The 19,614-nt window shown below is 36.9% G+C and overlaps 1 protein-coding gene across 6 annotated transcripts in view; it reads right to left on the minus strand.

Annotated features, from left to right (window-relative positions):
• Positions 1 to 19,614, minus strand: part of JAKMIP2 (janus kinase and microtubule interacting protein 2) — a 186,591-nt gene that overhangs the window by 41,957 nt on the left and 125,020 nt on the right. For all 6 annotated transcript variants that reach the window (XM_078004132.1, XM_015141171.3, XM_015141166.3 and 3 more), the window contains 10 exons: positions 19,237 to 19,446; positions 17,252 to 17,350; positions 13,653 to 13,799; positions 12,858 to 12,998; positions 10,001 to 10,057; positions 8,975 to 9,094; positions 7,904 to 8,032; positions 4,983 to 5,066; positions 4,240 to 4,302; positions 619 to 717 (listed from right to left, as the gene is read on the minus strand). In XM_078004132.1, the coding sequence (XP_077860258.1) occupies positions 619 to 717; positions 4,240 to 4,302; positions 4,983 to 5,066; positions 7,904 to 8,032; positions 8,975 to 9,094; positions 10,001 to 10,057; positions 12,858 to 12,998; positions 13,653 to 13,799; positions 17,252 to 17,350; positions 19,237 to 19,446 (1,149 nt within the window). The remainder of the gene's footprint in view (positions 1 to 618; positions 718 to 4,239; positions 4,303 to 4,982; positions 5,067 to 7,903; positions 8,033 to 8,974; positions 9,095 to 10,000; positions 10,058 to 12,857; positions 12,999 to 13,652; positions 13,800 to 17,251; positions 17,351 to 19,236; positions 19,447 to 19,614) is intronic.

Here is a 19,614-nt window from a genome sequence, read left to right on the forward strand (position 1 = left end):
GATACAATCAAAATCTGATGTTTCTATGTTTTACTTGCAAAATAAAAACAAACACCTGAAATTTGGTCAGATTAATCAAGGTATTTTCTAAGACAAGTTACCTTGCTTCTTAGCCTTTTTTTTTTTTTTTTTTTTTGCGTAAATGCATTAGGGACTAAAACGTTTACTTATAAATTCACATTTACCTACAAAATACTTTTTTCATATAGCACATTTTGAAATACAATTCTTGAGGTAACATGTTTTAATGAGTCAACATTTAATTAAGGATGGACATGAGTATTTAAAAATAATGAAATGTTGAGGATGGTTGAAATCTATTATTTAAACTTACTTAAAAATTATTTATTAGTCTTGCTTATAAAAGATAGTAGTGCTGAAAAGAACAGTAACTAAAGACAGTTTTGAGCTGCCTCAAAGCATTACCGCTTACTAGTTACAGGACTTAGGCAAGTTAGTTGATCTCAGTTGCCTCCACTATATAATTTTGAGGGTGATCATGAGGTCCAAATGAGAGTATGAATCTGAAATGCTTAATTCAGTGCCTAGCTCCTCAATGTGCTCAGTGCATGTTAATAGTTATGATTATTTTTATTATTATCATCATCATTTCCTTACTTCTAGCTCTAGGTTTCGAAACTCCAGCAGCTCATTCTGGTCTCTGGCGTCCTGTAGTTCCTGTTGTAACCGGTGATTTTCTGCCTCCTGTTTTTCTATCTAATAAAGTAAATCTTGAAGTTAGGTAAGCATTGCAAAAACCATCTACAACTTTGCAAAGCAAGCATGAATAGTGCTCAGTTTACTCGTGAATAAGTCTTCCAGACCGTGAAAAAAATTCCCAAGTAGATGTGAATAAAATAAGTCTTTGGCTTTCTTTCTAGTTATCCTTCGGTTGAGTTTTTTGAGTCATAGAGAAAAATGCCAGAAGACGTCTCTGTTCCTTGGAATTAAAATCTAGGAATTCTGTGAATAGTGAATCTGAGAATACTCACTTTGCCCTTGTGATGGGTTAGAGACAGTCTACTAGAACCAAATTTAATAGTATACATAAGGGGACTGATACTTCTCATTTCTCAACTTATATTTGTTACAGAAATTTTTTTAACAGCTCTCATCATATACAAAACTTTGCTGAATTTCAATTACTACAGAAGAAAGCCAGCTCTTTAACACTGAATTCAAAAACCTTAATAATGAGATTATCACCTAGCTTTCCAGTTTTAAATATTATCACTGTCATCTCTGTACAAACACACTCACACGTGATCATGCAAACACTAGAATCTAGAAACTCTGGCCCACCCAATGAACTGACTACTCCAGGAACTCTGTATCTACTCAGCTCTGCCTGAAAATGGCTCACTGTATCTCCTTTGCTATGTGAGAAAATTCTACACTTCTTTAAACACTTTAAAGCTAAGCTCTTAAACATTAGCGCTTAAATAAGCGCTAATGTCCATAAGAGCCTTCCCTAGTCAATTCATTCAGAAGTGATACCTCTCCTTTGATTTCCTCTAGATTTTCTTATAGGACCTCTAGTATAACTTGAGAAAGCATGAATTTCAGTTAGTTATGTACAAATGCACCTTCCCCTATAGACAGGGTTCCTGTCTGAGTCATCTTTGGATTTTTTTTTTGAGATGAAGTCTCTTTCTTGTCCCCCAGGCTGGAGTGCAATGGCGCAATCTCAGCTCACTGCAACATCTGCCTCCTGGGTTCAAGCAATTCCCCTGCCTCAGCCTCTCTAGTAGTTCGGACTATAGGTGCCTGCCACCAGGCCTGGCTAATTTTTGTATTTTTAGTAGAGACGGTGTTTCACCATGTTGGCCAGGTTGGTCTTGAACTCCTGACCTCAGGTGATCCGCCCTCCTTGGCCTCCCAAAGTGATGGAATTACAGGCGTGAGCCATTGTGCCCAGCCGTCATCTTTGGCTTTTAAGGAATTAGAAAATCTTTATGAAGTACAATGGATTTTGAGCTTCCCTTGATATTAACTGTGTGGGTGGGCATTATGAAGAGCAATTATTTAAAACCTTGAATTTAGAAATACAAACCCAGGGCCTTTTTAACATAGGACAAATCTTACTTTCCCAAGTATATACATTTGCAGTTAAATATTTAGTTTCATTGTCAATTCTGCCATCCTTTTATTTTACTTATTTTATTCTTAGAAGCCTGAGTATAAAAATTCCTCCTTTAGCCCAAAGAGATTAAGACTAATAGAAATCAGATAGAAGACACAATGGGATTTTTTTTTTTTATGATAAAGAAATATAAGAACACTTATTACTGGGCATCTCTGAAACTAATAGGAAAAGAAAGATAGGGAAATAGTGAGAAATATGTGACATTAATAAATGTAGTCGAGTTTTCTACCCTAGATATTTGTGGCCTAGTAAACTTTCAAAAGTTTGTAGAAGTTAACTTAAGATTATAAAGGAGATTCTACTTCCTAGAATCTTCTACTGAATCAATGGTGCAATATTTGGGGAGATTGCTGGTTCTAGTGGTTAATGAAACAATTAGATCAGTGGTTCACAGACTGTAATTCATTCAATGCCAACAGTTTCTTTATAGGGTCCCTTAACCTTCCCAAAAACAACAGTTCTCGATTTTTGAATACCTGCCCACTCTGTATATGACGTATACATCATCTATACATCTAAGTGATGAGAACATCAGCTCTGCCTCACAGCATGCAAAGCAAGAGATAGGATGTCTTCACTTTGCCAGACTAGAGGGGAGGTAGGACAAGCATCTTTTTTCTCCTTCTCATGCTTGCCAGCCAGGATGTTGTGGTTAATTTTTATTACTTGTCCAGGATAAGAAATATTCATAGAAACAATTCTAAAATAATTTCTGCATACCTTTGGATTGACCTACACAATTATTTCCCTTACACAACTGGGCTTTCGATTTCTGTTTTTGTCAAACATAATATAAGATTTTCTGTAATTTAAATTAGCCGGGTGTGGTGGCACATGCCTGTAATCCCAGCTACTGGAGAGGCTGAGGCAGGAGAATTGCTTGAACCTGAGAGGCAGAGGTTGCAGTAAGCAATCAGAGATTGCGCCATTGTACTCCAGCCTGGGCAACAAGAGTAAAACTCTGTCTCAAAAAAAAAAAAAAAAAAAAAAATATATATATATATATATATATAGAGAGAGAGAGAGAGAGAGAGAGAGAGAGAAATCTTTCACTAGATTTATAGAAGGTAAATATCAAACGAAAAGCCACCTTTGAACTGAAAATGTATTATGTTTAATTGCCTCTATGTTCAGATAACCAAAATTAATTATATCTATTCAAGCCTAAACCATGTTTTTGTTTCTTAATTTGTTGAGTAATTTCCTGGAATACTGTTTTATGTTTTAAAAACAGTATTCATCTAAAAAAAAATCTTTCATTTAAAAAAAAAGAAAGACTCAAGGTTAATAAAAAGACAAAGTGAGAATCGAAGCCTATGCTGGGTTTCGGCATGGTGTTGGAGTCATACTCTGTCACTTCTTCACACAAAATAACAAGTTCTATTCATGGAGGTTTGTTTGTTTGCTTGTTTTGTTTCATTTTTTTTTTTTTTTTTTTGAGATAGAGTTTTGCTCTTGTTGCCTGGGCTGGAGTGTAATGGCGCAATCTTGGTTCATGGCAACCTCTGCCTCTCAGGTTCAAATGATTCTCCTGCCTCAGCCTCCCAAGTATCTGGGATTACAGGCATGCGTCACCACGTCTGGTTAATTTTTTGTATGTAGCAGAGACAGGGTTTTACCATGTTGGCCAGGCTGGTCTCGAATCCCTGACCTCAGGTGATCCACCCACCTCGGCCTCCCAAAGTGCTGGGATTACAGGCGTGAGCCACCACCTCTGGCCCTCATAGAGGTTTTGTTGTAGATAAACAATCATACAAGATGTGCATGTGTGTGTGTGTGTGTGTGTGTGTGTGTGTATATGTACAGTATATATACAGTATATATGTATATATGGTTAGCAAATCAGGAGGTTTCAGGGATCACATCCTTTCAAGTCTGCACAATGCCCAGCGCAGAGCCATGCACACGTGCCACTTCACTGATGGTGATGGCGGTGACAGGGATGCGATTGAGCACGCAGCCGAGGACAGAGCAGCGCCGAAAAAGCCTCCCCTTCCCCTGGCCCCTGTGCCACTCCTGAGAGCACCCCCTGCTGCTCCTGGATCTCTCATGATTTTCTCCTTTGCCCCGCTAGGGTGTTGTGCCCAACATACCTTTTCTAAAAGCTCCTGGTTTCTCTTAATGAAAAGTTGTTTATCTTCTACCCAGTGTGAATCCTGTTTGACAAAGAATATCGCGCAGTCAGCATTTCAGAGTGGCATGAAAGAGCCTGTGTCGTCAAACCACTTTGCCAGAGCTGCCTTCTACCCACCCTGTTTGTTTGCCTGCCAAAGACTGGTAAGTAGAACCCACCCCTGCCAGCTCCTTCAAAGACACTGGGGCCAAAGTTGCCAGGAAAATTTAACCCCCTTTTCATCATCGCTTCCTATTTCTGTATTTTCCAGTTTGAATAATCCAGGACCAGCCTTCTGGGGACTCAGAAGTGACCACAAAGGCAAAAAGTGAAAAGGGTCAGAATGCACACAGGCTAGATACATATGGATGGAAAACATTAAAATGCAGAACCATAAATGTAGCATAGAGGCAAAGAACACAGCTAGAGGGGTGGGTCTTGGTCTTAGCAGCTTAAGACAACTCTAGGCTATTTGTACAGGGTTCCTCTTCCTCTGGCATTCTTTCTCTTGCCCAACCTCATTCACTGTTGTGGCTGGGTTCATACTCTGGCCAGAAAAACACCAGGGACAGAAGTACAGAGTTGAACATTCTAACGCAGTTTGAGAAAGATCACTGTGGAGAGCCAAGCTGTGTCCTGGGTGCGGCCCATGCACAGGTGAGCTAGAGAAAGGTCAGATTGAATTGTCTGCATCTGCAGAAGAGCTAGCAACCAAATGCCTACCTGCCCTTTCTGAGCCAGTGTCGCTTCCAGGTCTTCAATTTTTGCTTTATACCTTAGCACCTCTGCTTGAAGCTGTTCTTGAGCCTGGTGAAATAAAAATTCCACAACTCAGCAAGTAAAATGGTTATTCAATATCTTTCTTGACTAGAACTCAACAAGTAAGAGAGAGAGAGAGAGGAAAAAAAGAATAATTTTCTATGACAAAAGAATCTTTCTGATCTAAATTCTTGTTTAAAACTCCCTGTAGCATTCTTTATTTTCAGGTTAATATTCACTCTTTAGCTTGGCATTCAAGAACTCCCATTATATTTCCAATATTTTCCTACTACTCACCAACCTAGAGTCAAACCCTTGCCTGCTGACATAATTCTTGTTTCCTAAATATGCCTTGTAACTCTCCACTCTTCTCTTTATTTGAATGATTTCCCTTTCACAAAAGCCTTGTTCCATTTTGCTTCCCCAAATTCTTTCGATTCTTTTTTTTTTTTTTTTTTTTTTTGAGACAGAGTCTCGCTCTGTTGCCCAGGCTGGAATGCAGTGGCATGATCTCAACTCACTGCAACCTCTGCTTCCCGGGTTCAAGCAATTCTCCCGCCTCAGCCTCCCAAGTAGCTGGGATTACAGGCACCTGCCACCACACCCAGCTAATTTTTATATTTTTAGTAGAGATGGGATTTCACTGTGTTGGCCTGGCTGGTCTTGAACTCCTGACCTCAGAAGATCTATCCGCCTCCACTTCCCAAAGTGCACCTGGCCTTTCCATTCTTTCAGAGCAAACTTTGTGCCTAAATTTAAGTCCCCAAATCAATTTCTCTCTGTCTCTCTCTATATATCATATTTTGTGTGTCTGTGTGTATAAGTAGTTTTGAATACTAATCTTGTATGGAGCAACCTTGTTGTCCTATGTGATTTAGCCTAGTAATTTGTTTCCTGCCTGTAAACCCATTTTTGTTGTTGTTTTACAATATGGATAGGTTTTTTAGTACAAGGTTGAATAAAAACAGCAATGATAGCTATCCTTGTTCACTGTGAGAATAATTCTTTTGATTATTAAATATTACATTTACCTTTATCAGGCCCCCAAAATAATTAATTTTACTAAGATTTATTTTAACTGTGAATTGATGTTGACTGTAACCTATTTTTTCTTGGATCTAATTTTATCTTTTTTCAATGATGCTTTCATCTGTATTATTTTTAAATTTCCAGTCTCTTTAAATGTACTCTCTTGTTCTTTTTCTAACATCCTTGTTTCTTTTAGATGATTTTTCTCAGAATGGTAACTTTTCCTAATTTAATGGCCGGAGATAATGCTAAACCTTTATTTAGATAGAAGAATTAAGTGAAACAGGGAGGAATCTCCAAAAAATAAAAGGAGGAGTCTCCTTTTTTGGGAGGAATCTCCAAAAAATAAAAATAAAATAATATGCTATTATTTTAACTCCCCAATCCATGTTGGTAGGAACACTTAAACACAAATATTATAGCACTAGGACATATACATGACAGCCTACAGGCACATTCCTTTGTAATGATTGCTTGCCTGTTCTAAATCTGTGTTTTTAAAAAACCTGCATATTTACTAATATATGTGTGTATGCATGCTACTGTTTAAAAATGTGTAACTGTTATATCTACCCTTTCCCACTGAAAAACAGTAGTTCTACAAAACTCCTCAGTGCATTGTAGACTCTCCAGAAAGAAAGTAGGATGAAATCACTGGGTGGTCTGGGTGGTCATGCTCCCTTTTGGCTCAAGTAAATTTACCTAGGAGGCAATTATAGCCTGGTGATTATGACTATGAAGTCACAAGGCTAGGAAACCTAGGTAAACCTAAGTAAATAATTTAACTTCACTAAGCTACATTGAACTTATACTAAGCTATTATTTCCTCTTCTGTAGAAAGAGGATAATAATAATATCTAGCTCCTAGGGTTGTTTTAGGATTAAATAGATAATGTGTGTAAAGTGTTCAGCACAATGCCTGGAACACAGCAAGCACTCAATAAATATTAAGAAGTAGTATAGTACATGTCTATCTTTTCTTTTTGTTGAAATAGGCTCATGAGAGGCGATTATGATATAAAGGAAAGAACATTTGACCCAGTAAGACTTACGTTGTAATATCAGCTTTGCCATTTACTATTTGTGCGATTTTGGGCAATTCAATTAACCTCTCTGAGTATCAAATTTCTCTTTTATAAAATACCTGCCTTAGGGGGCTGTCCCAAGGGTTAAATGAGATATTGTCTGTGAAAATTCTGGTAAGCTGTCAAAAGTAAATGCTGTGCACTTATTAACAAAGAGAAGACACTGGCTCACTATAGGTTTTGAAAGATAAAAAAGTTCTTTTTCTAAGCAAGAAATGAAAAAATGGCTTAACAAAATCCAATATTGTCTAGCTTTGAAAATGTATGTTTTCAAACAGCAAGAAGAAGAACTATGTACTCAACTATCTTTGAAAGAACAAAAGCATTGATCTAAGCTGGTTCTAATGTTTCTAGATTCAAGGTTTGTTGACATAAAAGCTATAACAATTCAAAAGCTGCAGATGAGAGAAAAGTACAGGGAAAGCTGTCCTATTGATATTTTTATGTCCAGGGTACTTTTTTTTTTTTTTTTTTTTTTTGAGACGGAGTCTTGCTCTGTCGCCCAGGCTGGAGTGCAGTGGCCGGATCTCAGCTCACTGCAAGCTCCGCCTCCTGGGTTCACGCCATTCTCCTGCCTCAGCCTCCCGAGTAGTTGGGACTACAGGCGCCCGCCACCTCGCCCGGCTAGTTTTTTGTATTTTTTAGTAGAGACGGGGTTTCACCGTGTTAGCCAGGATGGTCTCGATCTCCTGACCTCGTGATCCGCCAGGGTACTTTTATGCTGTGATTGCTGCATGCTAATTCAGTACACTGTCACAGATCCATACTAACCTTGGCTTCTCGTTCAGCGTCAATGATGCCTCCCGTCTGCTCCTGTAGGAGGGCATATGCTCTTTGGAGGGCCTGATATTCTTTTGTTAATTGTCGAAATCTTAGTTCAGATTCTTCAGCTGCTAAACTCTTGAGGTTAAGAAAAAAAGCCCCAAAAGAATTGTGTTATGTTCAAGTCGCGTGTTCAATGTGAAATATTAACATTTGCCCACTTTTTACAAGAAGTAAAATGTTGTTTAACAGTCTATTTGATTTTGTTTTTAGCTCTGAAGTGTATATATGGGCACAAATACTGTAATATTTTCAAGATGGACACTGCAGAAATATTTATTTTAGTAAAAGAAGCATTTAGCATTTGATACATTTCTCATTGTTAATGATTTGGGCTTAGAATGCAGTCAATTTTGGATCCAAATAAGAAAAAGTCATATCCAGATTTTGGACCTCGATTTGAGGAAATGATACCCTAGAATTTTACTCTTATTTCTTTTCAGTATGTTCATCTCCAGCAACTTGTTTTTTCCCCCCAGATAAATCATAAAAGTTGTTCTATTGCTTTACATCTTAAACTTCTGGACATAACATAATCAACACGGAATTTTGGGAAAAAATATAGATTGGGGTGTTTCACTCCTAAGATTCCGAGTCAGGCGTTGCATGGGTAGGGTCCCCGAATTTTCATTGTAACTGAGGCCTCTAGATCATTCTGATGAGGGTGGTCCACAGAGCACACTTCACTCAACAGTCTCTCAGACCACATCCAAAAACCTGCTAAGGCCTCCTGGGTTCCTACCTCCCCTAGATAAAGAATTTTGGAAAGTAACTTTTATTTTGAAAGAAGTCTTCCAATTAGAGAGCTGAACTGGAGAGAAATTTCTAAAAGGTTTACCTGCTGTAAGTGAAGCTATTTTTCAAGAGATAACAAAGTGCGGCCTCAAAATTGGTTACTATTATGGGACCACTTTGTGCTGTTTATATAAAGGAGATGAAGAGTGAAATGCTTTTTCTCCCCCCTTAAATAAAATATTTGGTGACAATATCACCCAAGGCTAGAGAAGTAGAAATGCTTACTTCATCCAAGTCATCATCAGGAGTAGCTGGTGTTCTGTCTGTTCTAAATGAGGCCATGGATGATGTCTCTGAATCCATAGAGTCCTCATCATAGCCAATAAAAGGGTCTAAAACAGGCCTCTACATGGAGGGAAAATACATATTTACTGACACAGCTAACAGTAGGGAAAGTTGAATGTTAAAATACTGTCAACTGGCATACATGTAAGTGAATATAGAAGACACGGATCCTTTACGCTTCTTTGCTGAAATAAAAACATTAGGCACAAGCATAATAATTCCAACAAGTGTTTCTCCCATATTATTTCACTTCTGACATCTTAAGAAAATTCATTAATATTTAGCTTTTTTCATAGAAACACTGAAGCCTCTTTTAGATTACATTTTATATCATGATGAGCAAATATGGTTTACTCTTTCCTGTATTTAAACTATGACCAAAGGACTTCGAAAACTCAGGTGATAGAGATGATCAAATCTTAAGTCTTGTCATCCAAGTCCACATTAAAAACAAATGGTATACTTGGTAAAAACAAAATTAAAAATCAAATAGACAAACTGAAAACAAAACTTTGTGGATTGTAAGAGGCTATAGAGATATTGGTGGATTGGGAGCATTGTTATCAATAATATTGTCTGAATGAATAATAAAAATATATTAATTGTCATAAACTGGGCATCAGATTCTCATACTATTCAGTGGGAGACATCAAAATCATGTACATTTCTTGAATAGGACTCTCCAACTCGTCAGGTAATCCTTTCTACATCAAACCTAGGGGCATCTCCATTTAGAGAAAGTCATATTAAAGCAAACCCTTTCAGGTTAAAATTTACAACGGAATCATTTTTAGACTTTGAAGAAATGTCAACAGAAAAGATTTTCTTCTAGCAAATGAAGCCCATGGTTTGCTGCGACAGTTCGGGAACACCTGGTTCATCACACCCTTGCAGGAAGATGCCATGCCAAGCCTCATCTCTCTGGCTGCTTGTAGCAAGTGCCTGATAACTTCGATTTCTTATTACCTTAATTGGCTTGGAACTTCTTCTATGCTTTCTCCTACGGATGAGCTTTTCTCGGTCCTGGAAAACAGTTGAAATATTTTTCAGATCCAGAATTGGTAGATGTTGCTTTATAGTTTTTTGCAAAGACAGAGTGTTTTTTCCCATAAGGCGTTATATTTGGAATAGAATAAGACTTTGTTTTTTAAATTTTGGCAACTTTTGGGATTGATACTTAAATATATTCAAAATAAGAATCTTCTACAACTATTCTTGATGATTTATGTGGAACAAGGAGCCTCATGATCAGAAAGTGTACTGTGTTCCTAATCAGAATTCTTTGTTTTATACTTGAACATCAAGTAGCTATGAAAATAGTTACTTATCATGTACTTATCATGTACATTTCTCGAATATGACTCTCCAACTCGTCAGGTAATCCTTTCTACATCAAACCTAGGGGTATCTCCATTTAGAGAAAGTCATATTAAAACAAACACTTTCAGGTTAAAATTTACAACAGAATCATTTTTAGACTTCTAAAAAATGTATAGTACTTTAGTACTGTACATTTAGTACTTTACTTCTGTACTTTAGTCCAAAGTACAGTACTTTAGTCCTGCTACATCCAAAATTACTTTAAATTTGTGTTAAATATATAATTTCACAATAAAGTAAAACCGTATTCTTTTCATTTAGTCATTTGAAATGCATAGAAAGCTGTCTTTGGCCTATTTTTGGATCCTTGTTCTCACCTGCAGTCCCTGAAAATAGGACAGGGAACAGAGTCGCTAGTGGGTTGGAGTCATTTAGTGCTTCTGTTTTGTTTTCAGTTTTTAAAAAATTTTCTGGGAATCTCAAAGAATGCCTAGAAATATTGATCAATTTCATGATTTATTGTTGCTGTGAATGGAGATATCCTGGGAATCTGGGGTTTATTCACTAAGCACTCCATGTGTTTACTGTAAAAATTTAAACTAGATAGAGTGTCTTTTGGAAAGTCTGATGAGTATGCCTAAATAGCCCAAAATTCTATAAAAAAATTTACAGCTTAATCTCAGGATACTCAAAGCCAGGCAAATTCCTGGGCTCATGAATCTGTAAAATTTATGAGTTATTAGGATGTGAAAACGAAATGAAGAAAACAGGGAGACCACGCTTAATAAGCAATCTGGTTTAAGCTAGTGGTGTTCAGGCTTTTTTATTTTTTCACCTTTATAAGTAAAAATGCAGCCTCTACATATGAGACTTTTACAATTTACATATTATTGTGACAGTTAATATTGAGTGTCAATTTGATTGGACTGAAGGATACAAAGTATTGTTCCTCGGTGTGTCTATGTGGGTGTTGCCAAAGGAGGTTAACATTTGAGTCAGTGGACTGGGAAAGGTAGACTCATCCTCAATCTGGGTGGGCACAATCTAATCAGCTGCCATCACAGCCAGAATAAACGCAAGCAGAAGCACGTGAAAAGACTAGACTGGTTTAGTCTCCCAGCCTACATCTTTCTCCTGATTCTTCCTGCCCTGGAACATTAGACTCCAAGTTCTTCAGCTTTGGGACTTGGACTGGCTTCCTTGCTCCTCAGCTTGCAGATGACCTATCGTGGGACCTCACCTTGCGATCGTGTGTGCCAATACTCCTTAATAAACTCCCCATTATATAGACATCTATCCTATTAGTTCTGTCCCTCTAGAGAACCCTAATACAATTATATATTTAAATTACCCTCCTAATCTAGTGTATTCATTATAACATATAGTTATAATGAAATTTTTAAATTTTTAAAAGGGATGAATCAGAAGTAATTATAAACAGAAGCTATAACCTTTCTTTCTCTCAGTGGCAGTGAATCACTTTTCTCACCCCACTCTGGAGACTATTGCCTAACTCCCTCCTTGCTATTCAACTCTTTAGATCTGGACTTGGTCCTGAAGTGAGAGCAACCAATGATGTCATTCACAGAACAAACATGGAGAGGCAAAGAAGAAAACCCAAAGGCATCTAGAGGTCTCAGTGCATCCTTTTTTTTTTTTTTTTGAGACGGAGTCTCGCTCTGTCACCCAGGCTGGAGTGCAGTGGCCGGATCTCAGCTCACTGCAAGCTCCGCCTCCCGGGTTTACGCCATTCTCCTGCCTCAGCCTCCCGAGTAGCTGGGACTACAGGCGCCCGCCATCTTGCCCGGCTATTTTTTTGTATTTTTTAGTAGAGACGGGGTTTCACCGTGTTAGCCAGGATGGTCTTGATCTCCTGACCTCGTGATCCACCTGTCTCGGCCTCCCAAAGTGCTGGGATTACAGGCTTGAGCCACCGCGCCCGGCCTCAGCCAAACTCTGACGGAAGTAATAACTGCTCTACCCACTCAGCAGGTACTGAAGTAATGATCAGAAAATCTGGGCTGAAATTTTAGCTCTGTTATGTAATTATTTTGTTGCTGTTTATCCAATAAATATTTCTTAAACTGTAACTATGTGCTAGATACTGAATTGAGACCTGGGAAACAAGATGTATATGTGATGTTGTTAGCATAGACAACATGTTAAATCTCTGAGCTTCAGGATCCTGCTACTGGAAGACAATTACAAGACACACCCAACCTACCTACAAACTTATACAACAATGCATTTAAAGGTTCTTTTAATGTGTTTTGCTGTTATTATTTGTGCTACCAAATTAGTTAACGAAGGATTATAATGTAAAAGGTGTAAAGCAGTTGAACAATATAAAATATTGGCATACAGGCTCTAGAACAAAATTACATATTGAACATATGAACTTGGGCCTCTGGAGTTAATCTAAAATTAACTGCTTTCAGTGTACATTTTGTTGGCTACTTGTCCTTGGGAACAACTTAGGGTTTACAGATTGATTGACACGTACCCTTGTGAGCTCATCAATTATGTTCTGTTGCTCAATGACCTGAAGTTTTAGAAACTCTGTTTCTTGTTCTTCATTAGCTTGGTCGAGGTCGTTCAGAGATTTTAATTTCTTCAGGGGTGGATGGGATGTTATTTTTTCTCTCTGGATAGGAAAAGAAGAAAGTACAGGTGGAGACTTTAAAAACCGCCAACTTTGGTTGTTAACATAAAATATCTGTAGAAAGTTTATGAGGCTCCAGCTAAATTTGGAAATTGCCCAGCCTGAATACACACACACACCGACAAAATCCTCAAGCACATTTTATCTGCAATAATAAGTCAATATCATTGGGGATTATCTGAAGATCTCTATAGATGTACTGAAAGTCTATTAAGGAGTACATTAGCATTTCACTTGTCCATATATAACACAAGTAATGGTATGTATTTCCCAACTATCATGCACGATCTTAGAAGACAAGTGTGCCTGGGGTATAGGTCTGTAAATAGCATGTTAGTGAAGTCGTGGAAGGTTTCTGTGGCTAAGTTATATCAAAGCTTTCCTTATCCATTTCCGAGCTTTTGGAAGGCGTGCAAATTCCTGGAAGCACTCCTACAGTTTTGCAAATATAGAAACCTCATAAAACTCAGAGCCAGCAACCTTCTCTTGCTTTCTTCGTTAAGGCTTCCTTGCTTACATAAGGAAAAATCCAAATAGCATTGCATTTTTAAAATAAGCTGAGAAATGGCAATAAGTCAGGTTATTAGGGTAATACAATCAAGGAAGCTGCAGTTTTGCAGAGTCTGTGATACACACCATTTCTGAATTTTCCTTGGTAACGGCTTTTAGTTTTTCTTCCATGCGCTGCAAGGACACCATCAGTTCATCGTTTCTCTTGGCGAGGCACTTGTTCCTTTCCAGGAGAGGTTTACATTGCTTTTCGGTTTCCCGCACGCGTTTTAACTGGGAAGAAATAGTGAAGATTTGTGTCTTGTGTTTGGGGGACATGGGGGCAGGGGAGTAAACGGGTGGGAGTGAAAGCACCTCTGCAGCCAGTGTTGTCTGCTTCACTGTGTGGCTCAGGACTGACCACTGACATTTCAATCCTTCAACAGACTGATTGCTTTCTTTTCAGTTTTCTCTAATGGTTTTTCATCACAGCCTTCATGACCTCCTATCAATCCACTGTCCTAAGGAAAGTACTGAAGAGACTGGTTTTGGAAATGCTCGGGAGGACCTGCTCTCCTTATTTTCTTTCGCTACCCTCACCTGTTACTCCACCATGCTCAGCTGCAATCCCTGCACCTGGAATGACCTCCATTAGCTCAGAGATAAAGGAGCTCACTCAGACCACACGGTCACTAAGTAATGCGGCCAGGACCTGAATCCAAGCCTGGTTATCGCCAAAGGTCGTTCTTCCAGAGACCTTGTGGAAATCTCCTGACTCGCACTACGGTTGTTAGTTTAAAAGAAATTTTATTGAGGAAAAAACCACACGTAAGTTTGAAACTCTATGGATGTTTGTGTAAGGATGTCGAATTCTCCCCAAGCTTAGTAAAGTATGATTGTATTGTTATCCACCCCTAATTAAGAGTGAGCATACGCTCTTTTGCTTGGTTAGTCTAAAGCAGGGTTTCTCAGTCTTAGCATCCGTGACATGTTGAGCCAGATTTTTTTTGATGTGAGGTGGCCTGTGCATTGGAGGATGTTTAGCAGCATCCCTGGCCTCTGCTTGCTAGATGCCAGTAACACTCTGCTAATTGTGACTATCAAAAACATCAGATACTGTCAAGATCGCCTGTAGTTGGGAACCACTGGTCTAAGTTTATGAAAATTGTCTTGAGGGGATTGCTAATAGTCCTCCCCTTTACTCTTAAAATTCTCCTTTTTGTATATTTCATGATTATCCTATACATAATAGATTTCCATTTTCAGCTTCTCATGATTAGGTTATTCTTTTCTTACTAATGATTCTGAATGTGAATATGTATTGGGAGAAGAGCAAGGAAAAAGGAGGGCTGTATCAGAAATATTTGAGAAGACGTTTAAAAGTACTCACTCCGTTCTTGAGCGTCTAAGATTTTGGGAAGTGCTGAGGTAGAAGATTTAGCTAATTATGAATATTAGTAAAATCTCATCTTATGATTCTTAAGCAGCACTTCCACAAATCCATCTCAATCTCAATTTAAGAACTCCATTTCATATTAAACGCCAAAACTGGATTCATTTTTATAAATAATCTGACTTAGTCCTGAAGCATTAATGCCTTAGTCCTTAGTGCCTGAAGCATTAATATTAAATATTGTATACATAAAAGGAAAATAAGTTATTTTACTAGGTTCACTTTTTTAACCTGTCTCTTCTGAAGGTCAATTATGTGAGTTTTAAATATTTATATTTACTTATTAATAGTATTCATAGAAAATTCAGATATGCATACAGAAAATATCTATAATTCTATCACATCATACATCAATAACCACAGTCCCACAATACCAAACAGAATGTTCCTTTTAATCTACACCTTAAATAAAACACAGAAAGGTTGAAAAACAGTGTGTGTTTATATACGTATGTGTAAATATGTATGCATATATGTATGTCTATATAGTTATAAATACATATATATACACACACACATGTATATTCAGGCTAACACTAAAACAAAAATCTGATACAGTTCAACTAATAACAATGACTTTAAGCCAAGAAGTATTACCAGAGGGAAAAAAATGCATAATGATTAAAGGGTCAATACACACAAAAAATTAATAACAAATCATTAATTTGTTATAAATTAATAACAAATCATTAACAAATTAATAATTGTTATAAATTTGTTATAATTTATAACAAATTAATAACAATAATTTATATTCACCTAGTAACCTAATTTTTAATATATTATATATTATAAATATATATTATTGTTCTATATATATAAAGTAAAACTGAAAGAACTCAGAAGGATATAGACAAATCTATTGGGAAAAGAAGCAGACAAAAATATCAGTAAGAATTGAGATAATTTTAAACAAGATTATTAACAAACTTCAATCAAACTGTAACTGATAATTACAGAGTATGCCTCCCTTTCATGTAAACATGTAACATTTCTAAAATTGACTGTATGCTGAGGTCATAAAGCAAATCTCAACAAATCTTGAAGGAATGAAATATACAAAGTACATTCTCTGACTATCGTAGAATTAAGGAAGAAATTGATACCAGAGAGATAACTAAAAAATCTCTAAATGTTTTGAAATTAAGCCATATACTTCTAAGTGACCCATGTATCAAAGGAAACATTACATGACATTAGAAAAATTTTTGAATGAAATAACAATATATTAAACTAAAGCAAGGTTTAGAGGGTCAATTACAGCCTAAAATGCATGTATTTGAAAAAAAGGAAAGGCTGTAAATAACTTTTATATGAATAGCTCTATTAAAAACAAAAATGTAAGCCATAGAGCAAGATATTTTATATGCAAATGTACCACAAGTGATGATTTAAAAAATCCTAATAGTAACTAAAACAGTAAAGGCAGCATAACAGAAAATGGGCAAAAGGCTAAGGGCAAATTGTATCTGAAAGGCTAGTAAATATTTGAAAAGTTACCCTACCTTCTTAATAATGAGGAAAATTAAAACCATAATGTAAGATGTAAGAGTATGCCCTACATCCACCAACATGACTAACAATTATCTTTGTATGTTGGCAAAGATAGGGAGAAACTACCACTTTCATTCATTATTGGTGGGAGTTGTGACAACTTACTGTTTGGTAGTAACTATTGATGCTGACGACATCCATACTCTAACATCCAGTAATTCTACTCCTCTGTATATTCCACCAGAAATGGGCCTATTTTTTTTTTTTACAAACAACATGTAGAAGCACTGTTCTTCTCAAAACAGCTCAGAAGTTTTAAGAAACAACATACATGTCCATTAACAATAATGGGGATAAGTATATTGTGATATATTATTTGAATGCTATAGAGAAATGAAAATGAATGAATTCTCCATGCAACATAATGGATAAATCTCACAAACAAGGCTTGAGTAAAAGAAGCAGAAGAAGTCAGACAAAAAGGAGAAAAGATTGTATGATTTCATTTACAAAAAAATTTTAAATGGTGATAGACATCTACGGTGATTGAAGTCAGAATAGTGGTAAGTTTAATAGGATGCTGATTGGGAGGGGTCACAAGAAGCAGGGGTGTGAGATGCTGGTATTCTTCCATTTATTCATCTGGATGGTGGATTTTTGAGTGTGCCACTTTGTGAATATCTATTGAATGGTATCTTTACTATTTGAACACTTTACTATGGTACATACCTATAACATAGTATGTAATTCTGTAACATAATACTTAACAACAACAATAAAAATTTTTAGTATATCTCACCAGTTCATTTCGTTCATCTCCAAGCAAGGTATTCCTGTCTTCTAACTTTCTTATAGTGGCATTCAATTCAGCTATTCTCTTTTGATTTCTTCGCAAATCCTACAAAGAAAAATTAAAATGGGATTTCTTCAACAACACTTTTCACAAAGTTTGGGAATATCACTTATTATTCATAAAAGTAATAGCCTCAGTTCTCTTATCTGGCTCCTGAAGACAGAATAAAATCTTCTCTTATCCAAAGAGAATATAATAATATTTACCCTTTTATAACTCTCAATATTCACCACTTGGGTTGACTACCACGCTAGGTTGTAATTGCAAATGAATTCCATGTGGCAGATACTCCCTGGAGCCAGGACTCAGGGCAGGGAGAGTGTAGAGGGTTGGATCAACTTATCAGAGCTGTGTGCTACGAGACCAAGGTCATGCTGTGATTACATAAAGTTCAAAGGGCATCCCTTGTGTCATAGCCACACTTTGCTTCCCACAGCTTACATAGCTGTCCTGCTATTACCATTAGCCACAGAGGGGAGAGATTAGGAGGTAGGGATGAATATTGTCAATTTCTTCATACTCCTGAAGAAAAAGGTCAAAGTGAGAAAATGGTGTATTACCTTCATGTATAAAGGGCAGTAGTTTATAGGATAGACCTCGCTAGTATATTCTGTGCAATGCAACTGGCTTCTCCACTGGCAGAATGGCTATGAATTACCTTACACAGGGCACTCATGGCTTAATTTCATGTTTTAGAATTATATAGGACTGTTATTATCATATGTCAACAATTACATGATCATCTTACATTTCGATAATGCTATACTGTTGACAAAGTAGTTTTGAACACGTTATATTCCTACATTCATAATACCCTAAAGGATTCAGCAGAACAGGTAAGATTCAGGTAGGTAATAACTCCTTTAAGGTCTTGTGGCTAATGTCAAAAGATCATTAACTAATATGTATTAAGTGCTATGTGCCAGACACCATGCTCAACATTTTACATATTATCTCTTCTAATCTTTAGACCAGCCTTATGAGGTACCACGATAGCTTCTATTTTACAGATGAGGAAACTGAATGGTGAAGTGGTTTGCCTAAGGACACACAGTAAATGGCAGATTTGGGATTTGAAGCAAAGAGTCTGACTCTAGAGCCCATTCTCTTGACAAGTATTCTATATTGTGGGTACCTGTCAGTGTCAGAACTAAAACTTACAGAAACTGCTAAATCCTAAATAAGTACTCTTTGCACCACTTACTAAGATTATATACATATATATGTGTGTGTGTGTGTATATATATATACTTGTTCTGAATATCAATTCATAAATTATTCATTACTTAGTTCTAAGTAGTACTTTGGAACCCACCTCTGTTCCTAAATAATACATTTCCATCATTATAGCAGCTAAATAATTGGAAAGGTATAAGAGTTATAGCCAACTGCATATAAGCCCATTTCTATTGCCACACTTCTGAAAATAATTTCTCATATAAAATGATGAAAACCCATGGAAATAAGTGGTAAGTTCTATCAGACAATAAGTCTTCAGATGAAGATTATACATGGTTTTGTCTTTTATGCAGTTATACATTTTGACCCCTGTAGATGACAATCATCTTTATCAATTTCCAACCCAATTGTTCACAAAAGGGAAAATTACCAGTGTAGGCAAGAGGCAAAATATTTTCATCTAATTTGTGTTTCTCATAATAGACTTAAGTTTGGATAGGTATTCCCTGGCTAGAAAAATTCTAGGAAGGATTTAAAGAAATCTGTCTCATGTGATCTGCTAATGTACTGCAGACCACTTAGTCGTCTATGAGTTTAGAAAACCCTGTTCCCAAGACACTAGCTGATTTTATAGTAGGAGGTAGATTGATTTCTTTGTAGTAAACAAGAAAAGAGCTTAAGTAAAAGGTAAAACTTGGGAGCTAAATAAAAGATGACTTATGTGTTCTTAACTTCAAGTAGAAAGGACTTACAGGACTGCTGCAGTGTTCGGAACCATCACCTGCCCTTCCTGGAATTTCTCGTTTTGGGCTGCTCATGTTGCACTCAGCCTCCTTGACCAGAAACAGTTGTTCGTCCAAAGCCTCCTTCTGAAGTTGGAGTTTCTGTACATAGCCTGTCTGGGTCTCCAGTTCCTTTTCCAGGGAAAAGATGATCCTGTCCTTGGCTTTGATTTCATCCATCTGAATTAAATGAGACCCAGGACATTTTATTTAACAATGCTGTAAAGAAGTACATTTTTACAATGGTATGAGTTTAACTTTTTTCATCTGATTGATACAGAAAAAAATCATGGATATGACAAGTGCATTGGTTTCATAAGTAAGATGAGGCAACACTGTGTAGCGAAG

The sequence above is a fragment of the Macaca mulatta genome, chromosome 6, assembly GCF_049350105.2.
Source record: "Macaca mulatta isolate MMU2019108-1 chromosome 6, T2T-MMU8v2.0, whole genome shotgun sequence".
In the NCBI taxonomy this organism is placed as follows: Eukaryota; Metazoa; Chordata; class Mammalia; order Primates; family Cercopithecidae; genus Macaca; species Macaca mulatta.